Source organism: Oryx dammah, unplaced genomic scaffold, assembly GCF_014754425.2.
Source record: "Oryx dammah isolate SB20612 unplaced genomic scaffold, SCBI_Odam_1.1 HiC_scaffold_21, whole genome shotgun sequence".
In the NCBI taxonomy this organism is placed as follows: domain Eukaryota; kingdom Metazoa; phylum Chordata; class Mammalia; order Artiodactyla; family Bovidae; genus Oryx; species Oryx dammah.
In genome coordinates, this window is record NW_024070205.1 from 14,774,297 (window position 1) to 14,791,575 (window position 17,279).

Sequence of the window (17,279 nt, forward strand, 5' to 3'; positions counted from 1 at the left end):
GTTTTTTAAAAACTCAAATGAAACTATGGATGTAAAAGCACCCTGTACAAGATAGTACACAGTAGAGTCTAAAAAAATACTGGCTTCATTAATTGTCCTTTTGCTAGCCCGAGCTTCTTGAAGAGTACGCTGTATTGAAAATTTAGGGGGTGTTCATAAATGCCCTCTGAGTAAATGAGTAGGTGAATTTTTCTTTCCCAGAATAGTGATTGTTCATTCTGAGTCACTTCCAACTCTTGCTCATTGCAGTCCCTCTGTCCATTTCTCATCCCAGTCTCCCTTTTTCAGCCTGGGTCTGGATCAAATCTATACTGCTGTTACTGACAAAAAGAAAAAGGAAGAAAGAAAACTATACACAGTCATCCCCAATGGTCATAAACACTTTAAAGATAGTATATACAATCATCCTGTACTGGAACACAGAGGCCAGAGATTGGGAACATTACCAGATTTGCTGGGGCAAGAACATATAAAGGGGTCCACAAGCAAAGTCCAAAGGAGAGTTTATTGCTGCTAGTGGTATGTCTTCCATGTGACACACAGATGGTAAAGAACCAGCCTGTGATGCAGGAGACCAGAGTTCGATCCCTGGGTCAGGAGGATCCCCTGAAGAGGGAATGGCAACTCACTCTATTTTTGCCTGATAATCCCAGGAGTCTGGCAGGCTACAGTCCATGGGGTTGCAAAGACACGACTAAACAACTAACACACACATATAACACACACACACAGAGTGATTAAGTATTGATGCTAAGAACATAACAAAGACTAGAAACTAAGCAATTACAAGCACTCCTGGTCAAACATGATCACAGTAAGTGAAGTTCTATAAAAGAATGATCAATTACACTAAATCAAACTTGTAGAATGTTTTGAAGAATATGGAAGAAAGAAAATACTGAGCCCAGAAATCTAATAATAATAATAAAAATTAATAAAAGAGTCAACATATACTTCTAAGGACAGATTCTAAATTACCCAGAAATTTTGCCTTTTAAGATAATTCATGGCAATAATTAAATTCACAGTTGAGCTTCCAGATTACAGGAATAATCTTCATTTTTTCCTTCTTGTTCCAAGGATCCCATTCCATGGGGAGAAAGGCATAAGGAAAAACAATAACTTTCATGAAATAAATTGCTTAGAGCCAATGGGCTGGGTTTTTTACCTTTTACAATTTAAACCCTTTCATGTTGTGCTTTGAACACACACACACACACAAACCAATTTGAATCTATTATCCATAAGACAAATCAGAAAAAAAAAAATACTGCAGAGAGTAGACTATCAAAAGAAAAACACCTATGTATGTACTGTGACAAATTATATTAGTGTACCATTCATACCAATTTTATGGAAATCAAAATATAAACTAAATGAGTGGAGACTTCCTGTGCTGGCCTGCTTCCCAACTGGCTCCTGATCTCTGCTGCCACCGTCTCTCATGATGTTTTCTCTCACAATAAGTAGAGATGACCTGTGTAACCAACAGGATATATTTATGTAATATGCGGCTAGGTCAAATAACACACTGTGGCTTCTGCCTTGCTCTGTCTTGAATTGTTTACCCTAGGAAAAGCCAGCCACCATATCATGAAGACATTCAAGTAACTAACCCCAGGAAAAGCCCACCAAGGAAGAGCTGAAACCTTCTGCCAAAAATGAATGGACTTATAGGCATGTGAGTGGGCCACCCCTGAAGCTGATCCTGCAGCCTTAATCAAGCATCCACTAGGCAGCATCCCTTGCAAGTATCTCACTGCAATGCTATGAGAGACCCAAAGGCAGATACACCCAGAAAGCCATTTCTGAATTCCTGACTCATAATCCACTGTGGGGTAAGAAGTGTATTGGTTGTCTTAAGCCATAAAGTTTTGAAGAACTTACGCAGCAATAGATGAGTAATATACTCAATATAATTTTTCAAACTTTGAAGATGCCTTCTTTAGGATGGCTCAAGAGCAGGGACCGTGCTTGGGACTTCTGATTAAAACTTCCACAGAAAACACAGACTAAAAATCTAGCCCTTTTCATCTTCTGGTTTTCAACTGGTATTAATGAAATTGACATCCTAAATCAAGCTTTCAATTAACCATCCATTCTTTCACAAATTAAAACATCCCTGGTTCCTAGATGACGCATAAATATCCACTACTCATGCCTGCAAACTATAATGTTATTATCCCATTTTTAATTAACTGTTAAGACCAGGAAGGCAGTATATACATCCAGGAATACTAGTTAAAAGTTGTGGATGGGGCCACTAAGAGGGCTTTAGAATCACAATTCACAAAAACTTCCATGGGATAAATTGTTTAACTGGGGAGGAGAGAAGGGGAAAACCCCTCCACGTATACTTTCTAAGTACTAGGAGGGAGGACCACATTCCTGTTTTGAGTTTCGAAGTGCCAAAAAAATCACACTCGCTCTACCCTGGGTACTGAAAACAAATAGAAAATAAACAGACCAAGAAGAAAACCATTAAGTATCACCTTTATTAACTAGGAAAACCGAACGGGCAGTGAGAATACCTGAAACTAAAAGAAGACTCCCTCTCCCTTCCTGCAACATTCGGACCAGTGTAGGCAGAGCAGTCAGAAAGCAAGGCATTCCTCTTGCCTCCCGCAGTGGCCTTGAAGGAGAGCGCCTTAAACTAAAGCAGGCTCGGAGAGTAAAGAGAAGTACGGAGGCCTGGAAACTTAACAGACGCCTTGAGGAATCTGAATCGCATCAGCCAAGTGCCCTGAACCTCCACACATTCAGGGGCCTTGGATATTAAAAGCCTAAATGTAAGCATAGGCTCTTCTCCCCACTCCTGTTGCTGCTGTTGCTAAGTCGCTTCAATCGTGTCCGACTCTGTGCGACCCCATAGACGGCAGCCCACCAGGCTCCCCCGTCTCTGGGATTCTCCAGGCAAGAACACTGGAGGGGGTTGCCATTTCCTCCCCACTCCTGAGCCCCAGCAATTCACCATCCACAGGAATCTTACAGCCACAGCGTGGCGCTGCTATTGGGAATACGTAGGTTAAAACAACACGTAGCTTCCCTGGTGGCTCAGACGTTAAAGCGCCTGTCTACAATGCCGGAGACCCAGGTTCGATCCCTGGGTTGGGAAGATCCCCTGGAGAAGGAAATGACAGCCCACTCCAGGACTATTGCCTGGAAAATCCCATGCCGGTAGGCTACAGTCCATGGGGTCGCAAAGAGTCGGAGACGACTGAAGCGTCTTAGCAGCAGCAGCAGCAGGAGTGGGGAGAAGAGCCTATGCTTACATTTAGGCTTCACTCACTTCACTCACTCAGTTTAAAACAAAATTAAAAGGAAAAGAGTGTTCAGATCATGGTGTGGGTGAAGGCGCGAAACGAAGAGCAGACCCCTATCTCGAAGTCCACCTGACTGACAAGCGGCCCAGAAACCGCCTAGCCCCGCGGACTCGGGTAGAAACACACTGCACCCAACCCGTGGCAAGAGGCTGCCCGGAAGGCAGAGTCGGGCCAGAACCACACCCTTCACAGAGCAGGCTCAACCCCGGGTCCGCCCACAGTCGCCCCGCCCAGGCTCGAGAGGCCCCCGAATCCTCCGCCCGTCCCCCTGGCAGCCCCCTTTCGGTCCGGGAGTGAGGCAGGGAGAGTACCCACCGAAACGTCAACTAACCCCTCGGCTTCCCTACGTTCCTTACCAGAGCCCGAGCCGGTCGCGATTTGGGACGCCCAAACCATGGGAAAAGGACCCCGAGCACGACGCCCGATGGGAAATGTAGTTCTGCGCTCGGAAGGTAGCTGGCGCTCGAACGCTCCGGAGCGTTTGTTTGAAGTGAAGTGAAGTCGCTCAGTCGTGTCCGACTGTTCGCGACCCCATGGACTGTAGCCTACCAGGCTCCTCTGTCCATGGGATTTTCCAGGAGCGTTTGTTTAGCTTTACATTTACTTCCTCCAAGGCCTTGGAACCACCACCCCCCGCTCCGCTCCGCCCCGAGCGGCGCGGTGCACGCTGGGTATTGTAGTTTTGGTTGGGTTCGGTGGTTGACGGCTAGAACGGAGACGCGCGGTGGAAACGGAACTCTCTGACCTCATTGGACGCTGTCCCCCAGCATGCTCCTGCGCAGGCGGGGCTGGCGTCGTAACGCCTCGGGGAAAAGGAAGCGGACGGGACCGCGAATCGCTGCCTGTGGCTTTTAATTTTTCTGCTGACTGGATTTGGTTACTGATTCTTCATCTTTTGTCTGTTGCACGCATCTCGCCCTCCCCATTTGCTTCCCCACTTCTCGGATCCGGCCCTCGGGGCTTTCACGCCAGTTCTCTCACTCCGCCGTGAGCCCCTGCTGGTCCCCGGGCGGGCCTGGCAAGGAGGCGGTAACTATGGAGAACATGGCGGAGGAGGAGCTGCTGCCCCAGGAGAAGGTGGAGGTGGTCCAGGTCCCGGTCCCGACCCCGACCCCGGACTCGGCTCGGGTCCCAGCGCCGGCCCCGGATTCGGCTCCGGTCTCGGCCTCGACCCCGGCCCCGGCCTCGGCTCCGACTCCGGCCTCGGCTCCAGTCCCAGCCCCTGCCCTGGCCCAGGCTCCGGCCCTGTCCCCGTCCCTAGCCTCTGCCCCTGATGAGGCTGAAAGCAGTAAGTGCAGGGAGGCCCAGATCTTTCTGCCGCAGGAGAAGCAAGAAAGTGCGCCTTGCTGGGGAGTAGGGGAGGCCCTTCTTCACTGGAATGGTTTTTACGGGGGAAAAGGTAGTTTTAGCGAAATGGGGGGAGGAACGAGGGACCCGTATAAGCGGTAAAAACGGGTGCAGGGTGGGGGACGGCATCTCCACACCTCGGGGATCTCACAGGGAAGGCTCTATGGAGGCCAGTGGTGCTGCAGGTAGAAGGAAATAATGGGATCGTGGACGTCTTCGTTAAAGGGGGTCTTTTTCTGTTACAGAAATTAGAAGTTACACCTCATTTGGTAGTTTCCCTCTCAGCCTCGTCTACCATATTTCCCTGTGTCCTTTAAAATATGATAGAGTAACCGAGTTTACTGCAGTAGATGCTAACTGCCAAGATTTAGAAACCGTTGCTGTCAGTTAGGTTTTATGTCTCGAAATAGACACGAGATGGGGTTTTTCTCATTTTTTCTTTTGCAGCTTGCCTCCAAAAAGAATTTGAGGCTGACGAGTAGTTTAAGATAGAATGACTAAATTATAGATGTTTTCCCTCAGACGTAAATACCCATTGAGTTTTTTACGTTTCTCCAAGTCGGCTGTCGAGAATTAATAGCCTGTATTAATTGTGCTTGCATGTTTTATAAGTGATGGTTTATTGGGCCATAAAAGAATTTAAAAGGTTGATAAGTAACACTTTATCAAGAATCGTCTGAACGTTTTAAAACGTAAGCTCTGAGAAACTTTTCTTTAAAAATTTTGTCCCCGGATTGACCTTTATGCTTTTTCTGAATCATAACAACAATAACAAAAATCTTACTTTGTTGTCTTTCCTACTTCTAAGCCAGTTTTGAGGTTAATGTGTAAGAAACATTTGGATAGTTATAATCTAATAGAATTATTTCTGCAATTTTTAAACAACATACAGATTGCTATAGTAAAGAGTAGGGTGGATCACGGAAAAGACAAAGGTCAGAATGCCTTAGATAGGCCTCTCCTCATCAGGGAAGATCAAAGCTAGTTAAGTGCTAAATAAGGCCAGTTGTTTCTTCCGCAACTGCAATGGGGGAAGAGCAGATACACTCCAGAGTAAGATATCCTCCTCAACTCACCTCTAGATATGATCTTTTTATGTTAATCAGATGTGATTGAGCAGCTTTAGGGGATGTATGCTTTCTCCACCTCCCTACCATCATGAATATGTTAAACATAGTTTGGGAAGATTTATTCAGATATTCCCAAATTTATGGGTAATTTGAAGAATGTATGATGTTTGAAAAACCTGAAAATGCATTTCTGGAACAAAGTGATTAAGAAATTGGAAATGCATTAGAAACATATTAATCACATTTTAAAAATTATTTTTAGATGGTCTAGTTAGCCCTTTGAAATCAGTCTCATATAGGCAAGATGAAGATGGCATAACTGAAGTAGAATTGAAAATTGGGGAAGAAAAAGAAGTTTTAAAAGAACCGCCTAGCATCTTGGAATCATCTGATTTAATAAGAGGTTTGCCTGTTGACTTCTAGATTATTAGTGTGTTACAAAAAGATTGAGTGATTTTAAGTACAGATTGATATCTACTGTCTTGAACCAGAAAGTGACTTTAGAGATGTACATAGGCATTTTCATGAATCTTTAGACAGATCTTTAGAGTTTTCTTCAGTAGTGGACTACAGGATTTTCAGTTTTCTAACTTACTGGGCCCCTTTCACTTACTCTGTACTACTTAGTAGTTAGATTGATTGCAATAAACACATCGTTAGTAGTACTGTGTATCTTGTTTGACACACACAGATCTTTGAAGTATGGAAGCCAATGATTTCAGATTAAATAGGTTGGTTTGTACATATGGATTCATTGCCTGAATCTTACGGTCTGACCCAGTAATTAAAACAGTTTATCTGTTTATAGAAAGTGACTCATTGTAAGTCATTTGAACAATACCTGATATAAGAAATAACCGATAGCATTTGTTGCTGTTTGTGTTTCTCATTTTGGAATTAGGTAAAATATATTTTAATAAATTTTAACAGGAATGTCTGATAGGGCTGAATTGAATTCCAAAATTTTGACTCAGTGTGCTACTGTACCCAAAAAGACTAATGATTTTTTAAAACTAGTGCCTACTGTGGGCAAGTTACTGCACTAGGCATTTAACATAGCCCTTGGCTTCTTACTGCTTATTTGTAGATGAGACAAACAAGAATATAAATTACATAGAAGAGAAACAAAGCAACTAGGAGTGAAGCTTGGAGAGGAATAGGCAGGAAGAGCAGTGTGGAGAAGTTATATAATCTAATTATGTACTACTGAAGAGCGTTGTGGTTTATCCCATTGACTCCTAACTCATTGGAAATCTTTTCCTATCAGTTACCATCTCTTGAGTCTTATATATTCAGAATTCTACTTTGTTAACATTTCTTTCCATAGGGCTACAATATTCAGGTCTCTCCATCCTTAAAAAAAAAAAGAAGTTAAAATCCCATTTCTTTTTTTTTTAATACTAGCAGATTTCTTGAAAAAAGTAATCTGTGCTGATTTTCTGTACTTCGTTTCTCTTTCCAGTTCTATTTGTACTCTAGAAACTCCTCACTGAACCTTCTTAAAGGTCTCTAGAAACTTACTAAATACTAAATCCAGTAGTCTTTTCTTGATCTCTACAACTATTTGTGATATTTACTGTTAAGCACTACTCTTTTACAGTCCCTTCTCTCCTGGCTTCTGCATTATCTTGATTCTCCATACCATTTTTTCTTTTTGAAGCTACCCTCTTGATTCCTTTTCCTTAACATCTCCTATACATATATTCATCCCTCCACACCTCACTTCAAAATTGTATCCATTTTTGTTAATCAGTAGTAGATTAAGTGGCATTGGGGAATGCATTCCACGTACTACTAATCAAGAATATGTTAAATATATTTTGGAATGATTTATCCATTCATTCCAAAATTTACAAATATGTAATTTGAAAAATGTGTAATATTTGAATAACCTGAAAATGTTTTATGGGGACTGAGTTTTGGCTTTTTTATCCTCAGTTTCAAAACATTTCCCCTAGGCTTTCTTACTGATGCTCTTAGTTTCACCTAACATGCATATTTATGAGTTATATCTATTCAGAATCCCTCCTGACCTTCCACTACAATTCAACTGCCTACTGGCCTTGAGTACCTAATTCCAGTAGTAATCAAACACACTGTGTAAAAAACTAAATTCCCATTCTCTTTCCTCTTCCTTTCTGCCAAAACTGTTTTCCTCTTCCTTTTTATTGGTTAATAGTACTTGTATCAAAATCTCAATTGTTCTTTAATCTTCACCCTTTCACATCCCAAGTCCTCTGCTGCTTTTTTTTACCTTCTATTTTCTAGTACCTTTCCATTACTAATTTCTCACGTCAATTATTGATCGTTGGTACTACAACTACAGATTCTGAAATGCATTCAAATCATATCATTTATTTACTCAAAAATCTGAAAAGACTTAACATTACCTAAAGAATATAGTTCAGACTAACATATAGAATTTATGCCTCCCATGATCTATACTGCATTTTTAGCTGCATTATCTTTCTACCAGCTCTATCCCCCAAATGTACTACTTTCCAGCCAGGAGTGGTAGGAAAGTGGCTATATATTTTTATACCACATGCCTTTGTTTATTTCAGTTATAAGATTATTTCAGTTTATAAGGCCAGACACCAAATCTCTACTTACTGAAAATGTGTTTATACCTTAAGTCTTGGTCAAACGCCACTTCAGTGAAGGCTTCTTAGCAGCACTTGTTGGAATGAGTTATTCCTTCCTCTGTATACCCACATCATAGTACCTTTACCCCTAAGTGTTCATTCATCTTGCCTTGTGTTACAGTTAGTAGTTAACGTGTTTATCTCTTACCGATGGAAAGTTCTTTGAAAACAGGAAACTGGCTTCAGTGCTTTATACAGACTAGAAACATTTTCTGTAAAACTATATTGAATAATAAGATAAAATTTAAAAGCTGTGAGGTTATGCAGTGGCCACTCTTTGACTTCTGAGACACACTTGTCATTTTATAAACTAGAGTTTTCTGCCTAGGTACGAAAACACTGTGCTATAGGAAATGAAAGTGTAAAATTCTGTGTGACGTGATAAAATGAAACTGAAGATGGAATTCATATTGTTAAAGCATAATTTTCTAACTCTTAAACTTTCCTTTCAGAGAGACACATCTCAATTCAAAGGCAGCTTGCTGATTTAGAGAAGTTAGCTTTCATAACTGAAGGGGATTGTGACTCTGCCAATTCACTGAACTCAGATAATCTTGATGCAGGTATTTCTATCTTTGGAGGGTTTTTGGTTTTTTTTGTTTTTGTTTTTGTTTTGGTCAGTTTCTAATGATTTGTCATCTTTCTACTCATGAAAATTTTGGTAAGCATGAACTTATTTCCAAACTTAGGAAATGGTACCCATCTACATGTAAGGGCACTGTGAGATAAGTTATTTCACAACCCCTCAAGGAAATTACAGTCTCATGGATATATAAGGGCTTTGTTAGGAATTAACGTTTTACTATGAGTAACAGAAATCCAAAAAATCGTATGAGTGAGTGAAGTCGCTCAGTCGTGTCCGACTCTTTGTGACCCTGTGGACTGTAGCCCACCAGGCTCCTCTGCCCATGGGATTCTCTAGGCAAGAATACTGGAGTGGGTTGCCATTTCCTTCTCCAGGGGATCTTCCGGACCCAGGGACTGAACCCAGGTTGGGGCTTTTATTCTCTCATAAGAAAGAAATCTCAAGACTGGCAAAGTAGAGCTGGTGCAGAGTTTCACAATGTTGTTAGTGCCCTGAGTTCCTGTCGTTCTACACTTTACCATCCTTAGTGCTTGGATTCCATCCTCAAGATCTCCTCATGGTTTTTTGAAGTAGAGAATATATTTTAAAAATTGTGCTTATACTTGCTATGTGCTATATGTGAAAGATATTTGCTGGATTAAAAGCTGTTATTAAAAGAGTTATTGGGACTTCCCTGGTGGTCCAGTGGCTAAGACTTAGTGTTTCTTTCTAATGCAGGGGGGCATGGGTTGGATTCCTGGTCAGGGAACTAAGATCCCACATGCCACACAGGATGATCAAAACAAAAACACCCTGGTACAGTCAAATAAGTTTTTTAAAAATTCAGTTACTGTTTCTGTATGTTTTATTGATTTGAACCTGATTTGAGTTTTTTTTAGTACTATTAAAGTTTTTATTAAGATACATTACATTTCTAATTAAATGAAACTTCTATTTTGATGATCCATAATCTTTTTAAGAATATGTTAATAAAAAAGGAAGAATTTAACAAATTCAGTAATAGAGTGTGTGCTGTGTGCTTAGTCAGTCATATCCGACCTTTTGTGACCCCATGGACTGGAGCCTGCAGGCTCCTCTGTCCATGGGATTCTTCAGGCAAGAATACTGAAATGGATTGCCAGGCCCTCCTCCCCGGGGACTCTTCCCAACCCAGGGATCAAACCCACATCTCTCACATTGCAGGTGGATTCTTCACCAGCTAAGCCACCAGGGAAGCCCAAAGCCACTGTAACAGGATACAGAGTATTGCATCCAGTCTACCCCTTCCTTCTTTCATTTTTCTAATTCCACATGTTAACCGTTTTAGTTGCTGCTAGAGTAGAATACCAGAGCTGATACTTCTGTCTGTCTAGCTCCTCTCCCTCTGTAAGTGTGACAACAACTGCCTTTTCCCCTGCCCAAAGTGCAGAAGGACATTCTTTCTGGAAGGCATTTTGCCTGGGGCGATATCATATAGTTTATCATTTCCTCATCCTCTCCATATCCAGTGGTAACAGGGATATCAGCTCGCCACAGAGAGGAGTTTTGGGGTAAAAATCAGTGACTGACCGTGTCTTAAAACAATTATTGTTAAGTACCTGCTGAGGCAAGAATGACTTCACCTTAATAAATGTTAAGAAAGATGTTATCTAAGGGGTGTGTGTGTGTTTTGAGAGGCAAGGGTGAGAAAGGGTCCCCTGTTAACTTCTTTTGTAGCCAAATTTAAGCATGAATAGCTGGTATATTCTCTGCTTTATTGGTTCTTTTTTCATTAACAGGAAACAAACAGGCTTGTCCATTGTGCCCCAAGGAGAAATTCAGAGCTTGTAATAGTCATAAGCTTCATCGTCACCTTCAGAATTTACACTGGAAAGTCTCCGTCGAATTTGAAGGTTTGTATTTTTGTGCTTACTAAAAAGTGATGTAAATGAAATTCAGGATTTTGTACTAGTTTTGGAATTTTACTGACAACATAATCAAGTATCTTCAGTTTAAAATTATGAAGGATATAATGCCCGTCTTTTAATGTATTTATTAATAAAAGACCACATAGTTCTCTAGGCAGTAGATATTTATGACGCCAGTGTTTAGTTTGGCAAACTATTATTAAGTATCTGTTCTGTGCTGGGTACTTGGCTTGGCCCTGAAGGTCCACATTACTTACTGAACCATGTTTCCATAAGTTTTACTTTTCCTTTTTTTATTAGAACAACTACAGTTTTTAATTAACTATGATTAATATTAACTCCAGTAATAGTTTTGAAGGTATAATAAAAATAAAACAAGAAAATAATTGGTATGAATGTTGGAAAAGAGAAGATGACATCTCTTGTTTTCCCTGCTGCTGACTTAAAAATAAGCAGAGTTAATGAGAGTTTTTGGAACAATGGTGAGATATAAGATAAATATTCAAAATCAAAATCAGAGCCTTTCTCTACTCTGGATAAATGGAAATGAGGGAAAAAGCAGTTACAACAGTGACAAAAATGGCACAATTTGAGGGAGTAAGTTTAACAAGAGGATTCAAATGAAGAAATGAAGGAAGTTGTAGGACAAAAAACACGATTTTACCAAGTTAAAAGACTTCTTAGGGAGAGTGATTTATTGTTAGATCTGAGGTAGTGAATTATGGATTATATGTGTTTAGTTACTTAGTCATGTCCGACTCTTTGTGACCCCATGGACTGTAACCCGCCAGGCTCCTTGGTCCATGGGACTTCCAGGCAAGAATACTGGAGTGGTTTGCCATTTCCTTCTCCAATGGATGATATATTACAGCCTTTTTTTAGAAAGAAATTTAACAACATTTAAAAAATTTTAAATATTTTTCCACCAGGCACTCCCTCTGCTAAGAGTAAAGGAAGCAATAGACAAAGATGTACAAGAATGTTCACTGCAGCATGTGCTTAGAAACAAAAACTTGGAACTAAAAATCAAAGATGATTGAATAAATTATAGTACATACACACCATGAAATATTATGCAGCCATTGAGAAGAGTGTATTAGATCTATACTCGCTTGCTTGGAAGGATTTTCGTGGTAAACTGTGAAAATAGCAATGAAAGTGAAGCCGCTCAGTCGTGTCCGACTCTTTGGGACCCCATGGATGGTAGCCTACCAGGCTCCGAGATCCATGGGATATTCCAGGCAAGAATACTGGAGTGGGCTGCCATTTCCTTTTCCAGGGGATCTTCCCAGCTCAGGGATGGAACCCAGGTCTCCTGCATTGCAGACAGACGCTTTACTGTCTGAGCCACTAGGGAAGCCCCAAAATAGCAATATATATGATAAAAACAAAAATACTCCCCTCCCCCCAAAAAACCCTAAACATGTATATACTTAAATTTGTATATGATTATGCAAGTATACTTACTGAAATGTGGTTATCTGGAGTTTCAACCATATAAGACAGCCCAAAAAGAAGCCAGAACTAGACCAGAACTATTTTCTTAGTGTTATAGTATTGGTAAAAGGTTATCACTAGTTACTTAGAGAAAAAGTGAATTAGAGACTAATTCAGAAGCCATACTATCTTATGTTTTATTATTTATAAGAATGTATAGTAAACCATATTGACTTCTTAACAAAAAAGATCTCATTTTAATTACAAAGGTAATTAAGTAATTGCTTGGTTTAAGCCATTGTTTAAGCTTTGGTCTCTCTCCTCCAAGTTGTTCTCTTCTGTTTGATGGTTCATGGTATTTCTTTACTGCCATGTTCTTTAGGCTGTTGCGTTCTTTCACATGATGGTGATCTGGTAGATGGGGAATATGATAGCTTTTGTCTTTGTGAACAGGCTTCAAAGTAGTTGGCAAATATGTTGAATAACATCTGCTAAAGGAATAGAAATGAGATGAAGGACAAAATAAGAATGCCTTACCTAACTGGAGAAGACTGCGTTAGATGTGAGAAAGAAGAACATGTCTTCAGATTTAGCCATACAGCTGTTGAGATGCATCTAGTGGAGGCAGCGTGGAGGGCACATAAACCTGGAAAGGTTTGGGCCAGAGATACATATTTGGGAGTTATCAGAATATAGATGGTATTTAAAGCTGAAAGTCTGGATGGAACAACCTTAAGAGTACGTATAGGTAGCAAAGGAAATGGTCCAAGGTCTGAGTCCTGAGACACTTCAACATATACAGCTAAGAAAAATGATTGAGTTGATAATAGAGCTATAATTTGGAATTCCTTCTCATAGGGGAGATAGTCGCAATCATGAAAGGCATTCAAGTTAGTCAGGAAGTGAGAAAAAATTTATGTAGCAGATCCATCATACAGAAAATCTACATTTTAGAGTATGAGAGAGGGAAGAGGATCTGTAAAGATTAAGTAGGAAGTACACGAAGAGAACTAAGTGCCATATCATTGATGAAGAAGAGGCTGTGTAATAGTAAATGCAGCATAAGGCAAGAAGATTAAGCTGAGAAAAAGTCAAGATGGCAAAAAGTAAATGATAAAACTGAGTCCCAAAGAAGCTACATGACTAATGCAAGATAGCAGATGTTTTTGGAACAACCATATTCTGAACCTAGATCTCTTGTATATATTGTTATACCATGTCATATATAACAAATGTATAAAACTAAGGTGGTCTCATTCAGATAAATTATGACATTATAAATATAAGAATAATCCCCATTTTTCTTAGAAAATTTGGTAGTAATTTTAATAATAATTGAACTTTTGATGAGCAATAAGACAAGCAGCAGTTCTTCATTCTAGGTTACCGGATGTGCATCTGTCACTTACCTTGTCGGCCGGTGAAACCAAACATTACTGGAGAACAGGTAATCACGTGTTAGATTTGTTATTTTTAGATTTAGCTATCTCTAAAGGAAGTACGATTTTTACTTGCTTTAAGACTAAAATGTGTATATTCAGCAATGAGATTTACTTTAAGATTTTGTTTTCAAGGGCTTTTAGATTACCATAGTAGGAAAAATAAGAAATGTATGAAAATTGTTACTGTATTGAACTTTTCATTTTATAGTTTTTAATTTCAGTCAGATCACCTGCTATCATATGTTCGAAAGGAAAATTAACCCACATACTAATTTTGAAATGGAGAATTTAAATAGAAAGCACTTTTTTTCTTTCAAAATAAATTTTGGTCATGGAATAAGAACTTTTAATTTCTGTGGTTTAGTAAGTGTCTTAATATGTGTTGATTCATACTCATCCTCCCTATGCTGTTTCTCTTAATTTGTCAAAGGACAGAATGAAGACACTTCTGAAATCTCAATAACTGTAAAAAGTACATGTGTTTGTATTAGGATACATTTAACCTTTGGGGAATACAAATTATAAAATATTTTATAGTAACATTATCTTGAATGCATATTAACTTAATAAATCATTATTAGTAAATTTTCCTTTCAGGCCACACAAAAAAAGTAAAGTATTGGGGGAGAAAAACATTTCTTAAGTATACTTTGTCAGGATAATGCTTGGTCCATTAACCCTATCAGGTATTTAGAGTATGATAACCACAATGCCATAAATTGTGGAATGTTCTTGACTGTTCTGTCATTGCCCTGTGATCGCGAATAAAGAGTAAGAAGTCATCATAAGCAGGAAAGAGCTACTGGAAGTAGTCTTGTTCTTAACTAAATAAGAAACTAAAAAGTGAGAACTTTTTACTTGGGAAAATAGACTTTTTATTATGTCTTTAACACTTAGGAGTGTGCTAGCACTAGCTCAGATTTCCAGAAATCTGGAGGGCCAGTTGTTAAATGTGGCCATCATCAAAAATTTAAAAATGTGAACTTACAAGTAAATAAATTATATTAAAAACAAAAGTAACGAATACTCAACGACTCACTGCTTCCCAGTTATTTTACTACATGTGTGCTCATGCGTCATTTATATATATGTACTGTATCTGCATGGTGGCAGTGTTCTCTGCTGTGATACTGCACATCTCTTCCCTAATTCACATTCAATGATGTCACATGGGTAGCCTGAAATGTCACATTTGGAGCTTGACATTGGCTATGGTAGAGTGTTTAGATCACAGACCTGCAGACACTACAGATGAGGGCCTTATTTTCCTGGAGAGCCAGTTATATGTCTGCCAACACACTGCTGCTAGTATCGTACCATTTATAAGTGTTGCTTATAGAAGATAAGGGTACAGTTATTTGTTGATTAGAATGAATGGGAAAAAACTAACAAATTAAACTTGTGACCTATTGTAACATTAAAAGGCAGATCTAAATATAGGTAAGGAAATAAAGATCCTTTCAGAGTCCCATGGCAAAATGAATACTATCTTCTAACATACTTAAATTTACAACCTTAAATAAACTTTTATTTCATTGTCTTAGTAACTTTTTTATGTATTTAAATTAAATACTCTGTTTGATAGATATCCAGTAAAATGGGCGCCCATTATCATTGTATCATTTGTTCAGCAACAATCACCAGAAGGACAGATATGCTAGGACATGTCAGGCGCCATGTGAACAAAGGAGAGACTAAATCCAGGTATATTGCTGGTGAGTTAAGCAATCTCATTAACATGTTAATAAGTAAATCCTTAAACAGTGGTCTAATTATTATTTTTAGACATCAGACAGATAGAATTCTGTGACTTAACCAAATCATTTAGTTAACTTTTAATCCATCCGGTGTTGTTTTCTTTCTGTGAGACTCTCCAACAGTATAAACTGGTCTCAATTTAACAGATGTATTTAATACATGGTAGAAAAAAGCAGCTGATGCCCAGTAAATGTAGATATCTTAATGAAAGATACTGATGGCTCCTGTACCAGTAACTGTGTTATACCTGTTAAAAAACACTGGAAAAAGGAGGCAGAGTGATATATAAAAACTATTTATAGTCCTGAGTGATATCAAATTATTAGTAGCTTATTAATACTGAGGCTGTTCCTTCTCAAGAATTAAGCTTTTCTGCCCTAATTCATCCATTATGTGTATTGAATACATCTAGAATGGTACTCTGGACCATTCTTTTAAGTATTGAAAAAAGTAGTGAAATAATTATTTAAAGGGCTTAATTTTCTCATAGAACCTGGTTTGAGAAAGGCTAATCTTGTGAGATATGTGACTTGACACTTAGGTGAGTACAGAAAGATATGTAACATAACAGTAGGAAAGATTACTTTTATGTGGCATTGTAGAAAGAGAAATATGGTTTTCATTTAGTTAACATTCTGATTATAATTTGATCAAGAAATCCAAACATAAATAATCTCAATTATTCCCCTCCACATATTATTATATCTCTTTTCTTAAATAATTAAAATATATTCACACAAATATATCAATATTTCATTTGAGTTTATAGGAGCATGATTCTAATGTATATTAAAAGTAGAATAATTGTTTTATACATTAGCTTATAGCTGTTGGAATATAATTTGTGATTTAAAGTCACAAAAATATTCTGAAGTCAAGCATGTTCAGGAAATAGAGTGACTCTTAGTCATCCATGCTAGCTAATTTTTTAACATTTAAACCATAATAAAATATGTGTTTAGCAACCAGCCTCTATAAACACAATATTGCTCTTGATGAATAAAGGTTATTTTAGGATTTGGCATGATCTTAGCGTAATTGTCCATAATTAGGTGTATAGATACATTGATGTGCCAGACAGTTAAGATTTTAAGCTGATAAACTTTAATTCACCAAATACTTAACGGAATGCTGCTTTTTTCCATAGACAGTGCTCTGTAGATCAATTTTGGGTGATTTTTTTGACATCTACTCAATTGATTTCATTAACATGAAACTATTATAAAGGAAGGTTGTTTTTTATGTTGCTCTTGATATTTATAATTATTTTCTATTTCACTGGAAATCTTTTTTTTTTTTTTTCTTAATTTTAGCTTCTGCTGCTAAACCACCTAAAGAAATTTTGAAAGAGGCAGACACAGATGTACAAGTTTGTCCTAACTATTCTGTACCTCAGAAAACAGATTCTTATTTTAATCCCAAAATGAAACTGAATCGGTAAGATAAATTTAAAAAAGGGTTATGGAATGCTTCAGATGCTTCAATTCATTACAATGTACCTTCTCTTAATCTTTTTGTTCTAATATATTGAAATTTAAAAGTAGGTATGGAATGAAAATCGTTTATTTTAGCATTTTCTCAGAATGATTGTTTTATTTTTCTGCCAAACCGATTTTTTTCTCGGAGTAAAGTAGGTCTAACTTTATATAAAATTAAAGGAACAGACTGATGGGCCTGTACCAAGTTTTTTTAATAAAATCATTGTTCATAGTAAATACTTGTTAATATAATGCAATTTGACTAATAGTTTAATTTCACAGGTTTTTATTCTTATACTATTAAGTA

At 38.4% G+C, this 17,279-nt stretch overlaps 2 protein-coding genes across 5 annotated transcripts in view; one reads left to right on the forward strand and one right to left on the reverse strand.

Annotated features, from left to right (window-relative positions):
- SWT1 (SWT1 RNA endoribonuclease homolog) overlaps positions 1–3,951 on the reverse strand; it is a 104,913-nt gene extending 100,962 nt beyond the window's left edge. For all 3 annotated transcript variants that reach the window (XR_005725034.1, XM_040263801.1, XM_040263802.1), the window contains exon 1: positions 3,680–3,951. The gene's annotated coding sequence lies outside the window, so the exon portion shown is untranslated. The remainder of the gene's footprint in view (positions 1–3,679) is intronic.
- Positions 3,952–4,109: 158 nt separating this feature from the next.
- Positions 4,110–17,279, forward strand: part of TRMT1L (tRNA methyltransferase 1 like) — a 36,122-nt gene continuing 22,952 nt past the window's right edge. Inside the window, exons 1-7 of one of the 2 annotated variants that reach the window (XM_040263804.1) lie at positions 4,113–4,611; positions 6,003–6,143; positions 8,838–8,948; positions 10,729–10,842; positions 13,677–13,741; positions 15,322–15,451; positions 16,808–16,931. In XM_040263804.1, coding sequence (XP_040119738.1) covers positions 4,359–4,611; positions 6,003–6,143; positions 8,838–8,948; positions 10,729–10,842; positions 13,677–13,741; positions 15,322–15,451; positions 16,808–16,931 — 938 coding nt within the window. In that variant the 5' untranslated portion in view covers positions 4,113–4,358. Of the gene's footprint in view, positions 4,612–6,002; positions 6,144–8,837; positions 8,949–10,728; positions 10,843–13,676; positions 13,742–15,321; positions 15,452–16,807; positions 16,932–17,279 lie in introns of both variants that reach the window. The other variant, XM_040263805.1, reaches the window with a different exon arrangement.